General features: G+C 45.8%; 2 protein-coding genes across 6 annotated transcripts in view; one reads left to right on the forward strand and one right to left on the reverse strand.

Moving 5' to 3' along the window:
* GTF2H4 (general transcription factor IIH subunit 4) overlaps positions 1-8,153 on the reverse strand; it is a 44,982-nt gene extending 36,829 nt beyond the window's left edge. Inside the window, exon 1 of one of the 3 annotated variants that reach the window (XM_073663199.1) lies at positions 8,014-8,153. Coding sequence is in view for 1 of the 3 variants with exons in the window: in XM_073663198.1 (XP_073519299.1) it covers positions 4,353-4,393 (41 nt within the window). In the remaining 2 variants the exon portion in view is untranslated. Of the gene's footprint in view, positions 1-4,131; positions 4,263-4,352; positions 4,434-8,013 lie in introns of those variants that run through there. The other 2 variants (XM_073663198.1, XM_073663200.1) reach the window with 2 other exon arrangements.
* LOC141199164 (E3 ubiquitin-protein ligase TRIM39-like) overlaps positions 8,068-18,765 on the forward strand; it is a 54,053-nt gene continuing 43,355 nt past the window's right edge. For 2 of the 3 annotated variants that reach the window (XM_073663194.1, XM_073663196.1), the window contains exon 1: positions 8,068-8,190. In XM_073663194.1, coding sequence (XP_073519295.1) covers positions 8,133-8,190 — 58 coding nt within the window. In that variant the 5' untranslated portion in view covers positions 8,068-8,132. The other variant, XM_073663195.1, reaches the window with a different exon arrangement.

Here is an 18,765-nt window from a genome sequence, read left to right on the forward strand (position 1 = left end):
GTTACTTTAGACCCAATTTTTTTTATTTTCACAGGGGTAACAAGAAAAAATGGACCCCAAAATTTGTTGTGCAATTTCCCCTGGGCACGCAGATACCCAATATTTGGGGAAAAAACACTGTTTGGGCGCACGGCAGGGCTCGGAAGGGAAGGAGCGCCATTTGACTTTTTGATTGTAAAATTTGCTTGAATAATTAGCGGACGCCATGTTGTGTTTGGAGAGCCCATGTGTGCCCAAACTTTGGAGCTCCCCCACAAGTGACCCCATTTTGGAAACTAGACCCCCCAAGGCACCTTTCTAGATGCATAGTAAGCACTTGGAACCCCCAGGTGCTTCACAAATTGATTCGGAACAATGAAAAAGTGAAAAAAAAAACACTTTTTCATTTTTACGAATCAATTTGTGAAGCACCTAGGGGTTCCAAGTGCTCACTATGCATCTAGATAGGTGCCTTGGGGGGGTCTAGTTTCCAAAATGGGGTCACTTGTGGGGGAGCTCCAATGTTTGGGCACACAGGGACTCTCCAAACGCAACATGGCGTCCGCTAACAATTTGATCCGATTTTCCATTCAATTTGTTAGCGGACACCATGTCGCGTTTGGAGAGCCCGTGATGTGCCTAAACAGTGGAGCTCCCCCACAAGTTTCCCCATTTTGGAAACTATACCCCTCAAGGATTTTATTAAGGTGTATAGTGAACATTTTGAACCCAGAGGTACGGCACATTATTTGTTTACATTAGGTCATCATATTGAATAAGTTGTCATTATTCTTGAGCGCAAGTGCTCGCTACTTGAGTTTGCATCGGGTACTCAGGTATGCACCATGTACAGCGTGTGCTCGAGTGACATGCTCGAGTCCCTGCTCCGCATGTTTCACGGTTATTAGACACCCAAAAAAAAACACATGCGGGGATCGCTCGTGCATGGTAGGCAATCCCCGTAAAGTTTTTTGGCCGCGAAGCATATGGGGCAGAGACTCGAGCATGTCACTCAAATACCCACGATACTCAATGCATACCAGAGCACCCGATGCAAACTCAAGTAGCGAGCACTTGCTCTCAACACTAGTCGCCATATCGTCATCTTTTTCTCTTACTTTTGAAAAAAATCCCAACCCCAGCCCTAACCCTAGCACAACCCTAGCCCCAGCACAACCCTAGCCCCAGCACAACCCTAGCCCCAGCACAACCCTAGCCCCAGCACAACCCTAGCCCCAGCACAACCCTAGCCCCAAACCCAGCCCTAACCCTAGCCCAATCCTAACCCAAGAGTTTATTTTTGACGCCGTTCCTTGTGCGGTATAAGTGATTAGACGACTTTATTCTTCGGGTCGGTGTGATTACAGCAATGCCAGAATCATATGGGGTTTTTATGACTGACAGCTGTCACACACTAAAAGACGCATTTTTTGTAAAATCTCGTTTTTGCATCGCCATATTTTGAGAGCTATAATTTTTCCAGATTTTGGCAGACAGTCATGTGACGGCTCGTTTTTTGCAGGATGACTTGACGTTGTTATTGGTGCCATTTTCAGGCACGTGACATTTTTTGATCGCTTTCTATTCCGATTTTTGGGAGGCAGAATAAACAAAAACCAACAATTCAGGAATTGTTTTTTTTTTTTTTTTTTTTATTCCGTTCCGCGTGTGGTAAAATTGATGAGGTAGCTTTATTCTTCGGGTCAGTACGTTTACAGCGGTACCACATTTGTATCATTTTTCTATGTTTTGGCGCTTATACACAATAAAAGCTATTTTATAGAAAAAAATATTTTTTAGTATCGCTTTATTCTGAGAGCTATAACTTTTATTTTTCGGCTGATGGAGCTGTATGGCGGCTTGTTTTTTGCGGGACGAGATGACGTTTTCAGCCGTATCATTTTTATTTATATGCGTCTTTTTGATCGCGTGTTATTCCACTTTTTGTTTGGCGGTATGGTGATAAAGCATTGTTTTTTGCTTGGTTTTTTTTTTTTTTTTTTTTTTTACCGTGTTCACTGAAGGGGTTAACTAGTGGGACAGTTTTATAGGTCAGGTTGTTCCGGACGCGGCGATACCAAATATGTGTACTTTTATTGTTTTTTTTTTTATTGTTTTTATAATAATATTTATTGATGGGTACATTATATTTTTATTTTTGGTGGATTATTTTTTTTTTTTTTTTTATAATATTTTTGCACATTTTTTTTTTTTTTTTTTCCACTTTCACACAGTTTATACACTTTATTACTTTGTCCCACTCTGGGACTTTCACTTTTTTTTTCTGATCGCCTGCATGGCACAGGAATGGAGCACCATCCCTATGCCATGAAGGCTGTCAGAAGTGCACAGTGTGAAGATTGCTTGGAGATGCACTGCGCATGTCCAAGCAATCTTCCTGCAATCTGGTGACCCGGATGTTGTCATGACGACATCGGGTCGTCATGGCAACACCCGGGAAGCCTTTGCAGACTGCGCTGGAAGCCGGAAGAGGAGGTGAGTATCGCCGATCACCTCCCCTTGCCCCCGCAATGCCGCGATCGACTTTGATCGACTTCGATCGCAGCATCTCGGGGGCTAATGTGCTGGGAGCGGTGCAGGACCGCTCCCTGCACATAGTACCGGGTGTCAGCTGTGACAATCAGCTGACACCCGGCGGCGATCGCGCCCGCACAGCCTGTGTGCGCGCGCGATCGCGATGACGTACTAATACGGGTCTGGCTCTTAAGTCCCAGGGCACAGATGCGTATTAGTACGTCAGATGTTATTAAGGGGTTAAAATCAGCACCACAGGGAGGTCAGAAAATCATCCAAATAAATGGGAACATAGATAGAAAGAACATTTATAAAAAAATCGGTGTAACACGATGTCATTCGAAAAAATGCTGCTGTTGTGAAATTATTGACCACAATGTGGACACAATCCTTTGCAACAATACGGGTGAAAGTTTCCCAATTAAACAGAAGCTGTCTTGTGACAGCCAGTTTGTGGTGTATGTCATTACATGTGCCTGTGGCGTTCAGTACGTGGGACGTATCATGCAGACTTTAAGAACACGTATGAATGGACACAGGCATAATGCGAAAAACGGCTTTATGAAACACAGCCTATCTAGACATTTGTGCTTGAAACACAATAAAAAGTTCAGCATAAAAGTCACACCAGTGGAACAAATCCCTGAGAATTGTCCAAACCGCACTGAGAGATTAAACCGTAAAGAATCCTTTTGGATATTTAAAATGGGCATTTACACCCAGATGGGCTGAACGATATTATTGAGGGGATATAGGAGGAATTAATATACCTCTGAATATTGTTATTAATGGTTTTACATATGCTATAATTTTTATTAGTCATATATATATATATATACACAGTACAGACCAAAAGTTTGGATACACCTTCTCATTTAAAGATTTTTCTGTATTTTCATGACTTTGAAAATTGTACATTCACACTGAAGGCATCAAAACTATGAATTAACACATGTTGAATTATATACTTAACAAAAAAGTGTGAAACAACTGAAAATAGGTCTTATATTATATTCTCTTGAAGCTCATCAAGAGAATGCCAAGAGTGTGCAAAGCAGTCATCAAAGCAAAAGGTGGCTACTTTGAAGAACCTTTCAAAGTCATGAAAATACGGAAAAATCTTTAAATGAGAATGTGTATCCAAACTTTTGGTCTGTACTGTGTATATATATATATATATATATATATATATATATATATATATATATATATATATATATATATATATATATATATATATATATATATATATATATATATATATATTTATTATAAACGTTTTTAAAAAAAAAAGCTTTGTAACATACAACAATCATGTAAGCAGTTATATATCACATTTTATTTTGTCTGTATGTATTTATATTTATTCATATAGGGATTTTTTCCTTTTTATCAACTACTGACTTGTAGTGCCTTTTTAGAATGGGTGTGTCAAAATTAACCATATGTGGCCCACACCCTGACCATTATAGTAACACTTCTTATAAAAGCTGGTCAGAACTAAGCACTTATAACAAAATACCTGAGGAAGACATTTTATTTGTCGAAATTTGTATGTATATGTTTTTGGAGAAATAATAAAGATGCATATAGGATAATACTATAGCTTGTACTTACAAGTTATTCGGGAGCGCAAATAGCCTGGAGGAAATCTTTTTTCGGCTATCAGAGGAAGAGGGAGAGGAGGAAGAAATGTTTGATATATCGGAGTCTGAGCCCGGCTGAGGGTCTCGAGGAACATGACTGGACTCATAATTCCCCTGCAAAGCCTTGCCTATTTCTTCTCTAATTAAAGTCTTTAGGCCTAAGGAAAACCCCGGGGTTTCTTCCGTAATTACCTTGTCAATACAAGGCTGGCACAATTTCTTAACATATGCATCAGGGAGTGGATTGCTGCACAGGGCACATTCCTTATGTTTAGACTTAAATGAACATTTCTTGCTCTGAAAGAAAGTTATAGATAGAGAAGGAAGAGGAAGAATTAGTAGAACTTTCACGAAGATTCCACTCACCCCTTAGAATATTTGGTACCGTAGAAGCAGAAGAATCCATCTTAACCGGCGGAGAATCACGCCGAACAACGGGACCTTCTTTTCTGCTTTTTGCGGTGAACTTTCTAGCCTAACGATTGGACCCAGACCAGGAAAGTCGTTGCACTGTCAGTTGTGAGGGCTCCCCAGAGGGCTGCTCCTGCAGCACTTGTTCTTGCTGAGGTGATAGCTGCTCCTGTGTATCTCCCATGTTACCAAAAGAAAACAATGGGCTGGGAAGCACCTCCGTATGTTGCCAGGAACCTTTTATACTGGCCATACATACCTGGTACCTGTGTGGGTTTTTTTTTTTTTTTTTTTTGTTTTTTTTTTCTTTTTGGGGGCTCTGGAAGGAATTCACACCCTAAACCCCCCTGGTGGGCTAATCGCCGCTGTCAGCAGTACCAGCGGAACGCCCCTGGACTCCTGCTCCGGCGTCATCATGCTCGCATGCGGCTTCCTGGTTGCGCGCGAGAGCTCCGCTCACTTCCGGTGGAGTCTCCGACGCACCGTTAACACGTCACAGGGCCGCGCCTGTCACGTTCCCCGCCGGCGCGGCCCGGATCTCTTGCAGTGTATAGCGGGGGGGGGGGGGGGGATGCCCGCATGGCGGACATCTACCTCCACGGGAGGGGATGTCACACCCGCCGCAACGCACACGGAGGTGCCCAGCCGTGGCGTCTCCAGAGGTCCAGGACCGACCCAGGGTGGGAAACTCCATTGCTCCAAACACCCTGTCGATTCCATCTGGGGCAAGAGACCATTTTCATCCGGCAGGTAAGCCTGATAGGTCTCCCATCAAGGACAGGAAACCTAAATTGAGGCGGGAGAGAGGTGCCGCCCTTTTTAACCTGTAGGTTTCCTGTCCTTGATGGGCGGATCCTCTCTCTCGTGGTGCTGTCATGGGAGTACGAATAAAAACAAAAGTAAAAAAATGCTCATTGCAAAAGATTTTAGAGACCTAATCCATTTTGCTGTTACTGTAAAAGGCATGGAAAAAAACACTTCAAAAACTCTGCATGTGAACACGCCCTTAGAGGATCTCTAGTGGTGTGCTATCAGACTGAGAAACCACCACTAAAACAATGCTGTATACATATGGGTATTACCACATTCACAACACACTGAGCAATAACATGGTTTTATTTCTTCTAACATTAAAAAAAAAATGCAAAAAAAAAAAAAGCAATGAGTAACCCCACACTTATTGTGAAAATGGAATGTGAAAAAAATACACCAAAAATATGTGGCGTGCAAAAAATACCGGTCCTGAGGGGACTGGAGAACATGGCTGACATATTTAGCATCATTTCGAAAAGTCACAAATGATGAATCAGCTGAAAACACGGGGAAACCCCAAATCTACAGGGGCGAATGTAAGAAGAAAAAAAACAGGTGAACACCAATAACAGAGATAGAAGCGGCCATCGGCGTACCCACCGTGGGGTGGGGGGGCAGCTGCCCCCCCCTAGAAGCAGGGGCACAGGCCGCACACAAGGGCCGGCGTCAGCACCCGGCCAAATGCCGGGACCCTGAGCAGGCGGGGGCCCCCTCACCGTCGGGCACCCCGCACGCTATGGGACCCGTGAGCGGAGGAGAGCGGTGTCAGCGCCCGCTCCTCCCCGCTTGCTCAGGGCCCCGGCACCCGGCACAATACTTACCCCTCCCCATGCCTCCGCAGCAGCTCCTGTATCCTCCGCGGCTGCTGCACTGTGACGTCTCAGGTCAGAGGGCGCGGTGACGTCTTTACACCGTGCTCTCTCCTGAGCAGTCACAGCGCAGAGCGGGAAGATGCCGGCAACGCTGAGGAGTCCAGAGCTGAGCAGCAGGTGAGGAGTGAGGTGAGTATTTGATTTTTTTTTTTTTATTGTATGGAGGCCTGTGGCAGTATAAGAGAGGGGGGTGAAGTGGGGGTGTGTGACATCCTGCATGGGGCAGCATAAGGGAGGGGGGGGGTGACATCCTGCATGGGGCAGTATAAGGGAGGGGAGTGTGTGACATCCTGCATGGGGCAGTATAAGGGAGGGGGGGGTTACATCCTGTATGGGGCATTATAAGGGAGGGGGGGGGGTGTGACATCCTGCATGGGGCAGTATAAGGGAGGGGAGTGTGTGACATCCTGCATGGGGCAGTATAAGGGAGGGGGGTGTGTGACATCCTGCATGGGGCAGTATAAGGGAGGGGGGGGGTGACATCCTGCATGGGGCAGTATAAGGGAGGGGGGGGTGACATCCTGTATGGGGCATTATAAGGGAGAGGGGGGGTGACATCCTGCATGGGGAAGTATAATGGAGGGGGGTGTGTGACATCCTGTGTGGGGCATTATAAGGGGGGGGGGTGACATCCTGCATGGGGCATTACAAGAGAGGGGGGTGTATGACATCCTGCATGGGGCATAAGAGAGGGGGGTGTGTGACATCCTGCATGGGGCATTATAAGGGAGGGGGGTGTGTGACATCCTACATGGGGCATTATATGGGGGGGGGGGCAGCCTGCATGGGGCATTATGTGGGGGGAACAGCCTGCGTGGGGCATTATGTGTGGGGAACAGCCTGCATGGAGCGTTATATGGGGGCCAGTTTCTGTATGGAGCATTACATGGGGGCCAGTATCCTGCATGGAGCGTTATATGGGGGCCAGTATCCTGCATGAAGCGTTATATGGGGGCCAGTATCCTGTATGGAGCGTTATATGGGGGCCAGTATCCTGTATGGAGCGTTACATGGGGGCCAGTATTCTGTATGGAGCGTTACATGGGGGCCAGTATTCCGTATGGAGCGTTATATGGGGGCCAGTATTCCGTATGGAGCATTATATGGGGGCCAGTATTCCGTATGGAGCATTATATGGGGGCCAGTATTCTGTATGGAGCGTTATATGGGGGCCAGTATTCTGTGTGGAGCGTTATATGGGGGCCAGTATTCCGTATGGAGCATTATATGGGGGCCAGTATTCCGTGTGGAGCGTTATATGGGGGCCAGTATTCCGTATGGAGCATTATATGGGGGCCAGTATACTGTGTGGAGCGATTCGCTGGTTTCTGAGCTATTGTGGAATTTACAATAGATATCACTCATGTAATGTAAGAAGTGAAATGTTTGCATTGTACTATATATATATTTCTCTTCAGTATCTGTGACCATGGGTTGCCCCCCCCCTAGTTTTGATCCTGGGTACGCCCATGGAAGCGGCGCCAAGGGAAAGGCGAACCCGGCGCAAAGGGAAAAGAGAACCCGGCGCAAACAAAATAATGAGGGTGTGTGAGACGTGGGTGCATGGGGGGCGGTGTATATGTCCCCAATCTCTGCACACTGAGTATATACACAGCCATGACTGACGTATACTGCAATCCTATGTGTGGACTGCTAGCACACCATAACAGTCACTATTCCCAAAAACCCACAGAAACCCCTCTGCACCTTATAAGAAGCCCACTCCCACTCCCCACACTTCACACCCCGTCACTCACGCCACAGCAGCCCCGGACACCGGCCAAGCGTGGGATCCCGCACCACGTGACTCCACATATCACGTGATCAGCACGTCCTCGTCACTGCCGTACAGTGAAGGCGCTAGAAAAGAAGTCACATGACCGCGTGCCTCCTACGTCATCACAACGTCCAGGAGCAACGGACGGAGGGCACAGGTATTGGTCGCTGCGCCATGAGCCGTGTGCTCCCTGCGACTCTGTAATACTGGGGAGGGTGTAACGGCGGCACCTCAGGCCGGGCTGGGGCTGAGCACAGCAGGCGCTTACTACAGCTTTGCACCATTTGGCAACAGACACAAGAATCCCTGAATGCAGGTAGTGCTGTTACTGAGCAGTCTTCCGCACTTCAGGCCTGTGCCCGGCTATGGAGGGTTAACCACTTTTGTGATGCCAGAGAGTTTGCGTCTTTCACTTTACCCCAAAAACTCCTATAGACTTGTCATGTATGCCACGAGTTGGCTTAATGTTTATCAATTTCCTTTTTAACTTCTTAAAGAGAAGGTGCCATCAAACATTTTTCTTTTTCAACAGTTGAAAAAATTGAAAGTATTAATATTTTTTAACTTAAAAAAAAAAAATACACTTTTTATAGTATAAAATATGAAAACTAACTTTAAAGGTTTGATATTTTCCACTTTTAAACACTAGGGGGAGCAGCTGATGACATTTGCCATGATCACATGGCAGAGACATTTTGTTGGTGTCTGCAAAGTGATCCTGAGATGTGGATGGTCACCGAGGCGGCTGGCAGCACCAATTCTGTTAGTTGGTGATGCTCGAAATATCCTGTGCTGGGATTAGATATGTGGAGCGTATACTGGTGCTGTCATTAGATACAGAGTGTACCACACATGATGGGATTGGTTACATGGCATGTATCACAGGACAGGATTAGATACATACACTGTGTCCTGTGCTGGAATTAGATACACGCTGAAGTTGTGATTTTATTTATTTTGGGAGGGGGTGGGTGGATTATATTCTCTTCAACGTGATGTGTTTAGCTTTTGCTATCAGTTTTGAGGATGGGATTAGCAGACTATCACACAGTCTGTATCCAATCCCACCCTATCAGGCCGAATGGGATTAGATACACTGAGTGTATCATACAGGCAGGGCTGGTTATAGACAAAGTGTAGCCCTGAGCAAAAAAATAAGTGGGGCCCCAAACTCTTTACCCACATTATATTACCAGTATGTCCACCAACCTAACCTGTCAAATAAGACCTGTGACTGACACCTGGCAATCATGCATCCCACAGAGTCTGTGTAGATATGGCGTTATCAGCTTGTGTCACTTCCTGATGCAACAGTGAGCGGTGCCGGACAAGCAACTTAAGTCAAAAGATTCACTTAAAGGAGTTGTCTGATGAAACAAATTATTCCCTATCCACAAACTAGGTGATAAGTTATTGATTTGTGAGGGTCCAACTACTGGGACCTGCATCTAACAGCAGAAGAGGTAATTTTTATCCCCATTAGAATGAATCAGTAGTGCCCATATGCGGCCTGCGCTCCATCTCCTAGGGGGCTGCTGACCTTGCGCTTGGCTTTTTCTGGTAGCCTCATAGAGAATGAATGGATCAGCAGACAGGCATTTACTGCGGGTTCCAGAAGTTGGACATTCACCGATAAGTAAGTTATCGCCTATCCATAGGATAACTTGTTTTCACTGTAAAAGCTGTTTAACCTCCTAATACCAAAAGATACAGGTATTTTGGGCCTTAAGGAAACAGTAACTCATGGAACATAGTGACGCGCTATGACCAAAAGATATTATGCTATATGTGTTGCAATATATGTTAAATATATAGCTAATTCTAATAAAAATATATCCTGTTTCTTCACACAGAATAGTAACATTTTACTGATGATAGTATTTAACCTTGCAAAGTAATAAATAGGAATGTTTGAAAGCTATAGATATGTACAGTGTACATTATGTCCTGACATTGCTCAGCAGCTGTCAGGACTCCATTTAAAGGGGTTGTCCGGTCTGAACCGATAAGTCTGCAGTCACTCTGTGTAACTGCAGACTTATGAATCCCCCCCCCCCCCAGTGCACTCACTGTGCACTCACTGTGCACTCACTGTGCACTCACTGTGCACTCACTGTGCACTCACTGTGCACTCAGGAGATTTGCCACTTTCTGACTCTGGACCAGGGGGTATGTATGCGTTATACATATTCCTGGGCAGTGAGCGCAGGCTTGCTTCAATACAAGTTTATGGAGTGAGGCTGCACCCTCTAGATAACTTCTGCCTGGAGTATGTATAACTCATACATACCTTCCAGAGTCAGAAACTGGTGAATCCCTGCAGCGCACAGTACATGTGCTCAGAGCTCCTGACACCTCCACAGACCGTCCTGCACACACCGGCTCTATCCCGTCACCACTCGCACAAAGCGTTGACTGGAAATTTCAGTTCAGAGCACCGCTCTAGACTACTCCAAAATGGCGACTGGCTCCTCCCACAGCTATGATCTGGGCAGCCCAGGGGACATGCCAAGGTCGCAGTTGGAGGCAGCCATAGTGTAGGAGATGCGGTTGGATACCGATGACAGACTCCTATGCCCAGGGGCTGTCGTGTTTGTGTTGGTAAGGGTACTTTCACATTGCGTTCTATGTCTCTGTCTGGGCATACGTCCGAAATCCCCTCAAAATGGGGTCCGGACGTATGCGCTGACAGGGCCATAAACTATAATGGTGCAGACAGCGAATGTGCCCTCTGCCGTGCATCATTTTCGGGAGTGTCCATCTGCTGGAGGCAGACACTCAAACGTCAGTCTACTACATCTCAGTGTTCTCCTCCAGTAGGCAAAATGTGCCACAAAGAGATTTAACTAACTCTGAAAAGTAAACAAAGTTCTTCCAGCAGATTTTTGCTATGTAATCTGAGAGCACCATGATGTAGTGTAAAAGAACCGGAGTACAGTGATGTCACTTACTGGGCTGTTTCAGTACAATCTGTGTTTTATCAGCAGAAGATTATCACTACAGGACAACTGGCTTTGTGCATCCTCGTCCAACCCTGCCCACAGCAGTGATTAGCAGCTCTCACTATACAATATGCACAGAAAACTGAGATGTGGGTGGCAGGGCTGTGGAGTCTGTAAGCCAAACCACTGACTCCTCAATTTCCCTGACTCGGACTCCACAGCACTGCCTCACTACTGAGCGTGTACATAAAGTGCAGCACAGATTCATCTCAACTAAAAGCCGAGATCCTTAGATCAGGAATAGAACAGACATTTATAGGACATTTCATAACTTTCTCAAATTTGTTATGAAAACATTTACAGCACATGGAGACTATTGAATCAGGTAATAAGTAAAAAAAATATATAAAAGTTCAAATCGCCCCCCTTTTGCCCCATTCAAAGTAAAATTTAAAAAAATCAAATATACACATTTGGTATCACAGCCTTCTGAATCGCCCGATCAATATACAAAAATAATCGGATCGGTAAATGGCGTAAAAGCCAGAATTACATTTTATTGGTCGCAGCAACATTGCTATAAAACGCAATAACAGGCGATCAAAAGATCGTATCTACCCCAAAATGGTATCAATAAAAACGTCAGCTCGGCGCGCAAGACATAAGCCCACACCCAGCCCCAGATCACGGAAAATGGAGACTCTATGCGTCTCGGAATATGGTGCTTTTTTTTTCTTTTTCTTTCTTTTGCAAACTTTGGATTTTTTTTCACCACTTAAATAAAAAAGAACCTATACATGTTTGGTGTCTACGAACTGGTAACGACAGGTCAGTGTTAGCATTTGGTGAGCATGGTAAAATTGTGGAATTGCACTTTTTTTGCAATTTCACCACGCTTTGATTTTTTTTTTTTAGTACACGATATGGTAAAACCAATGGTGTCGTTCAAAAGTACAACTCGTCCTGCAAAAAACAAGCCCTTACATGGCCATATTGACAAAAATTATAAAAGTTATGGCTCTGGAAAGACGGAGCAAAAAAATGAAAAAAAAACAAGGTTGCGAAGGGCTTAATAAACCTAGGGCCAAGGTCCATTTTCGAACACAAAGCCCATAAAAAGTTCCATTCAACACTATCAAAGGATTTGGCAGCATCTAGAGAGGACCGCTCTTCCTCCAGACTCTACAGAACTAAGCCTTAAGCCCCCGTCTCACATAGCGAGATCGCTAGTGAGATCGCTGCTGTGTCACGGTTTTGGTGACGCAACAGCGATGTCGCTATGTGTGACACTTTGCAACGATCAGGCCCCTGCTGTGAGGTCGCTGATCGCTGCAAAGTGTCCTGGACCATTTTTTGGTCGTTGCTCTCCCGCTGGTCAGCACACATCGCTGTGTGTGACCAGCGGGAGCAGCGATCAGACTGGTAACTATGGTAAACATCCGGTTACTAGGGGCACACGCACACCTAGTAACCCGTTGTTTATCATGGTTACGAGCCTGCTAAAGTGAGCGGTAACCTCCCGCTCACCGTAGCAGAGTGGTAACCATGATAAACAGCGGGTTACTAGGTGCTCGTGTGCCTCTAGTAACCCGATGTTTACCATAGTTACCAGCCTGCTTCAGCAGGCTCGTAACCAGAAGCAGGACATCGTGGAAAGATTCTTTGACAGCTCACCACCGACCACATAGCGACGCAGCAACGATCCCTGACAGGTCGTATCGTTGTCGGGATCGTTGCAGCGTCGCTAAGTGTGACGGGGCCTTTAGTCCCAAATAGAATCATCTTAGAGGTAGATTTGTGAAGACCCTGTTTGGTCTTCATGCATTACTGTTGTGGCCAATACTTTTGCAAATACCGTAATCACAAGCAAATCTTTCACACCGTGTTTCTATGTAATAACGATACTAAAATAGGCATATGTAGCAGCTTATACTGTAGCACACTTAAAAAGTCCAATGCTATAATCCAAATGGTACAATATAATGCAGTGTGTGTCCAATGTGGTGGTCCAATAATACTATAAAATGCAAAATGACCCCTATAGCAACTTGTGCTGTGCCTTGCCTGCCTATACAGATAGAAGTCCAGTGTCATAACCACATGATACAATGTGTCCCCAATGTTGCTGTAGCCAAAATTCCCCTATTTCCACAGCAGTATAAAATTAATCATAAGTCTTGAGGGTAAGTAAGGTAATCTTTCAGACACCCCGGCCGGTGGCACCGTAACAGACTTATTGCAATGAAAAGAGCGTCACACTCCACCGAGTGGCTTTGCTCCATTTGAACACTTTCTCCAATCCCCTCCATGACAGCACACCTGTAGGTAGCCTCCCCATCCTAATTAGGGACAGGAACACAAGAGGTTAAATAGCCCCTCTCCGATACCATACACAGTGTTTTCCTGTCCCTATGGGATGAAGAGGTTACCTAGGGTAGCTGCGGCCGGCGAGCAGGGCCCTATTAAATTTACCTGTGGCGGACTGCAGGGAACGATCGCCTCCGGCCTTCCTTCCCTGTCAGCTCCCGTTCCCTCTGGAGCGGGACCTCCTCACTCTCCTGTGCCTACGGGTAAAGCTGAGTGAGGTTAGGGCTGGGGGCCTCCTGTAGCTCCCCAGCCGGTGTCTCTTCTGTCCTCCATGTCAGCTTTCTGTTGCACATTCAGGACGCACCGGAAGTCTGGGTTTCGGCCTGCGGGAAGTCACTTCCGATTGCGTTCCACCGTGGAACACGTGGGGCTGCGGCGAGAAATTCAAACTGGAAATCGCTTTTTTGCCCAGGAATGGAGGATCTTTTACTTGATTGGTGGAATTTTGGCACTGGATCTCGGTCTCGTCTATAAAAAGACCCAGATGAGAAGACACCATTAAGGTAGGACAGAATATTCTGCTGCTATGGAAGGTGTTTCAAAGCCTGCATCTGCAGAGCCCAGTGCTAACCCAGCCCCAGTAAGTACTCCAGGGTAAGGTTGTTCTCCACTCTTTTGAGCAGGAGCCCAAATTGTATTTTTAAATCTCCCCTTTCTAATTTTAGGGAAACAAGGATCCTGCACCGAGAGTGGGAGAAAATGCTACAATTCGCAAATGTGCCATTTGTACTAAAAAGCTTGCTTCAGGGCATAATAAACCCCTATACCAGAAATGTACTAACAGCATTGTGAAGGAGGAACAACCTTCCCTTATCAAAGAAGTCAGGGGAATGGTTCGGCAGGAAATACAATCCTCCCTAGCCTCCTTCTCGCAGTCCTTTTCGCAAGCCAGAGCTGAGGGTCCATCTCCAGCGAAAAGGAGAAAGTATACCGTTAGGGATACCTCTAACTTAGAAGAATTTGGATCCATGGAGAAACCTGAGGAAGGTGTTCTGAGTGAGGAATGTGAGGAGGATAAGAAGTATTACTTTTCTGCCGAAAATATGGAAGAATTATTGTTGCAGGTGAGTGTTTGGGGGTCTGAAATCAAAGAAGCAGCTAGTGTTCCCGGTGCACGACAACATTTGGATTCTGATAATGGATGAATGGAAGTCACCAGAGAAAAGACTTAGTGTTACGGGAGAAATGAAGGACAGATTCCCACTGGATGAAATTACGGCTAAACTATGGACGGTAATTCCGAAAGTGGATGGGCAAGTAGCAAGGGTAGCGAAGAAGACAACCCTTCCCTTTGAAGACTCTTCTCAACTGAAGGATCCAATAGATAGGAAGATGGACAGTCTGCTGAGGAAGACATGGGAAACATCGGCGGCTTCCCTGAAGACTAATATCGCTTCGACTTGTGTAGCACAGTCCACGTTCCTCTGGCTACAACAATTAGAAGAACATCTTTGGAAGGGTACTCCTCGATAGGACCTCCTTGCATCTCTTCCTTTGCTACTAAAAGTCACTGGATTCCTAGCTGATGCCTCAGCGGAGTCTGTTAGGATTGCTTCAAGATCGGCAGCCTTATCTTATTCTACAAGAAGAGCTCTATGGTTGGAGATGTGGATTGGGGATAATGCATCAAAGTCTAATCTTTGTTCCATCCCGTTTAAAGGAGAGTATATGTTTGGGGCAGTATTGGACGAGCTGTTGGAGAAGGCATTGGACAAGAAGAAATGTGCCAGAGCCGAAGATTCCACGGAACTTTAGGAATAAACCATTTCTTCTCCCTCAGCAGCAAGCATTTCAGTATAGAGGCAAGGGTAAAACTGGTCGCTGGAGTTACCCCAAAGGTGGAAGAGGGAAGAATATCTTTCGAAGTTCAAGGCAAGACAGACAATGACACCCAAGAAGTTAGGAGGCAGGATTGCAAACTTCCTTCCACAATGGCAGCTGATATCTATGGACAGGAAGGTCCTGGACATGGTGGTGGTAGGAGTCCAAATCTACTTTGCTACCTACCCTCCAAGAAGGGTAGAAGTAACGTCCTTACCTTCTGCAAGATTACAGAAGATCCTCATGACAGATCTGTGGGGATCTAAAAAAATTCAAGTGTTATATCACCAGTGCCTTACATGGCGCGAGGGGAAGGTCATTTATTCTCGAGTGTTTCGGTTGAAAAAGGTTTCAGGTTCCTACAGGATAATCCTCAATCTAAAACCTCTCAACCAAAATGTGAAATACAGAAGGTTCAAGACGGAGTCGATAAGGTCCACAATCCCTTTGATTGTGGAAGGATTTGTCATGGCAACAATAGACCTACAAGAGGCATAGTACCATGTGCCAATTCACCCGGCCTACAGGAAATTCCTCAGATATGCCGTAAGTCAGAATCAAAGGGTACTCCATTTTCAGTTCAATGTACTCCCTTTCGGGATTTCGGCGGCACTCCCGTTTATTCACAAAGATAATGGCAGAGGTAGGTGGTAGCTTGTCTAAGGAGGCGGAATATCAGCATAGTCCCCTATTTAGACGATTTTTTAATGATGGCTCTTTCAGTTCCAATTTTGGAAAAGCACATTCAGACGACCCTCTGGAATCATTAGGATGGCTGATAAATTACGAGAATTCAGATCTGATTCCCCCCACCAGGAATACCTTCTTGGGAATTCTCCTGAACTCTCAGCAACAAGCCTCTTTTTTTTGCCGAAACAGAAACAAATTCAGTTAAGATCGAAAGTTTATGCACTAAGGAACCGGAGCGGAGTCTCAATAAAACTCGCTATGTCTGTCCTCGGGACCATGATCTCAGCTATTCAAGCTGTATTTTGGGCTCAAGCGCATTCGAGGGTCCTTCAAAACTTCATCCTTTCCCGTTGGGACAGATCTCCAAGTTCCCTCACCATCAACATTCATCTGCCAGAGCAGGTAAAAGCATCTTTAAGGTGGTGGCTCTGTCCAGAAAATGTGGAGAAAAGGGAAGTTGAATCCATGTTGAACCTGAGATCAATTAAAACAGACGCCAGCAAAAGGGAATGGGGAGCAGTGGTCTCCCGCATGGCCTTTCAAGGAATTTGGTCGCAAGTAGTGATGAGCGAGCACTAAAATGCTCGGGTCGAGCAAATGGGAATACTCTGGTGCTCGACCCGAGCAACGAGTCGAAACTCGAGCATTTTTCAGGCTGCCCCCGGCGGTCTGCAGAGGGCCTAAAAATTGCCCAAATGGATGGGAACAGTGCTCAAATGACATGGGAACTGCATGGGGAAGATCTCTGGAAGCATCTCTGACTCCCAGATCACTGCTGTCTACAACGTTGTCAGAGTATTACGCCACTTTTACGAACTCGCAATAAAACATACAAAAACTAAACCAAAATGGATTTTCCTGGGAAATATGTTAAGGAACATCCTTTCCAGGGTAATTACTTGTATATAAGGCATAATAAATAGCCCAAGGTGTGGAGGAGTATTTTTGGTTATGTTCACACGTAGCGTTTTTGATGCGTTTTTGCATTAATTTCAACCAAGACAAATGCATTCACCAGGAAATGTCATTTTAACATTTTACAACCTTATCTGGCCATGTGGTGTGTGACACATCATTAGACACATGCATACAGTGCTGAAAAGACATGGGAACAGCATGGGGAAGACCCCTAGAAGCATCTCTGACTCCCAGGTCACTGCCTAAAAGTGTGCCCATCATAAGTGATCGTTGGCGCATGCGAAGATGCCTCCCGCCATGCACCTGTCGTCGCAGACTTGCAACAGTCACCATCCACGTCCTTGTCCCACTGCAGCGTTCAGTTGTCCCTACCCCATTCCTTGGAATGCAAGCGCAAGTATGCAGGCAGCCACCCACCCACAGGCTGCAATACTATACTGCCAAATTTTTGACAGCTGCTTGCACTTGAAATGTGGCCTTTTAGGCTCGTGGAGGCGGAAGCTTTTCATAACCTCATGCCGGCGGCGGCCGGGTGTCCATACTCTGTCCCCAGCCGCCACTATATTTCCCGGTATCGCCTCCGCCTTCCACAAGCACGGGTCCCACAACATTACCCATGCCCTCCCCAGTGCACTTACTGGGAAGGGCCGCCTAACCAAAAACACGTAGTCAGGTGAGTGTGGCCAGGGACGGTACAGAGCCAGTCCACAACTTTTTTTGCTGAGAGTTGTATTTAGCTCGGTGAAAGGACTGGCATAGAGGGAAACCGTATCTACCCTGTGTGTCATTTCTCCCAGGAAGTCCTCTAAAGCTGCTTGCACTTGAAATGTGGCCTGAACATTACTGCTGGTACTTTTCTTTGGGAATTTGCTTGCCTCATACCAACCTGGAATATTTCCAGCAAACTATAGTACGACGCCATGGTATTAGCACTGCCCCCAGCACCAGTAGCGAAGCCATCCCCAATTTCCTTCTCATTAATTTTATTTGGTAGACGTATTTGGGCAGCCAATTTTCTCACGAAGGAGCTGCAGATTGGCAGTAGGTGCAAGTTTCTCCAGCCTATCTGTTAGATATTAGAGTGTGAACGGCAGCACATTGGATCAGTGGTTAGCACTGAAGCCTTGCAGCGCTAGGATCCTGGGTTCAAATCCCAGCAAGGACAACATCTGCAAGGACTTCTTATGTTCTCCCCGTGTTTGCGTATGTTTCTTCCTCAGTAAAAAAGCAGCCATAGTGTCCGGGAACCTTCCCACACACTTTTCTTAGCCAGGACTGCTTCTTGGCAGGGTTGGACGGTCCCACCAGAGAATCCTCTGGTGTGCCTTGGCTTCTACCTCAGGAGAGTTCATGATAGCGCTAACTTTGCAGCTGCTATGGAGCTCTTGAGCGGGGGAGAAAGGTTAGCCCTCAGAATCAAATCCTCTGGTGGGCACAATGTTTTTCAATCTGAAACAGCTTCTCAGTGGGAGTTGTATTTCACCACAGCCATATTCTTTAGCTCGGTGAAAGAACTGGCAGAGGGAAACCGTATCTACCCCAGCTGTCATTTCTCCGTCGCCAGGTTCTGCCCATTGTCACACACGACTATGCCTGGCTTTATGTTCAGCAGTGAGAGCTGCTGTGTTACAGCTTTCAACAACTCTGCAGCGCTGGGCGGTTTGTCAATTAAGCATTAAGCATGTTATCTTCAGCACAGCCTGTTGCCGCTTGGCCAAGGCAGTGCTGTCAGCTTGTGACTGATGTGGTCATTTCGGAGATGGAGGAGGAGATGCATGAGCTGAACAATGCGATTACATTGTTGTTAAATTGGTGACGCTGTTTTTTATACTAAAGAAAGATCCTATTGTTTTTGGGGTTTTTTACGTTATTTTTTTTAAGACCAATGCATTCACCGGGAAATGTAATTTTAACATTTTACAACCTTATCTGGCAATAGAGAAAGGAATTAGAATCAGACTTAGAATTGCCACTAAGTAATATATGGTATGTCC

This window comes from Phyllobates terribilis, unplaced genomic scaffold (assembly GCF_046119375.1).
Source record: "Phyllobates terribilis strain yellow unplaced genomic scaffold, ASM4611937v1 Scaffold_2__4_contigs__length_985480577, whole genome shotgun sequence".
In the NCBI taxonomy this organism is placed as follows: Eukaryota; Metazoa; Chordata; class Amphibia; order Anura; family Dendrobatidae; genus Phyllobates; species Phyllobates terribilis.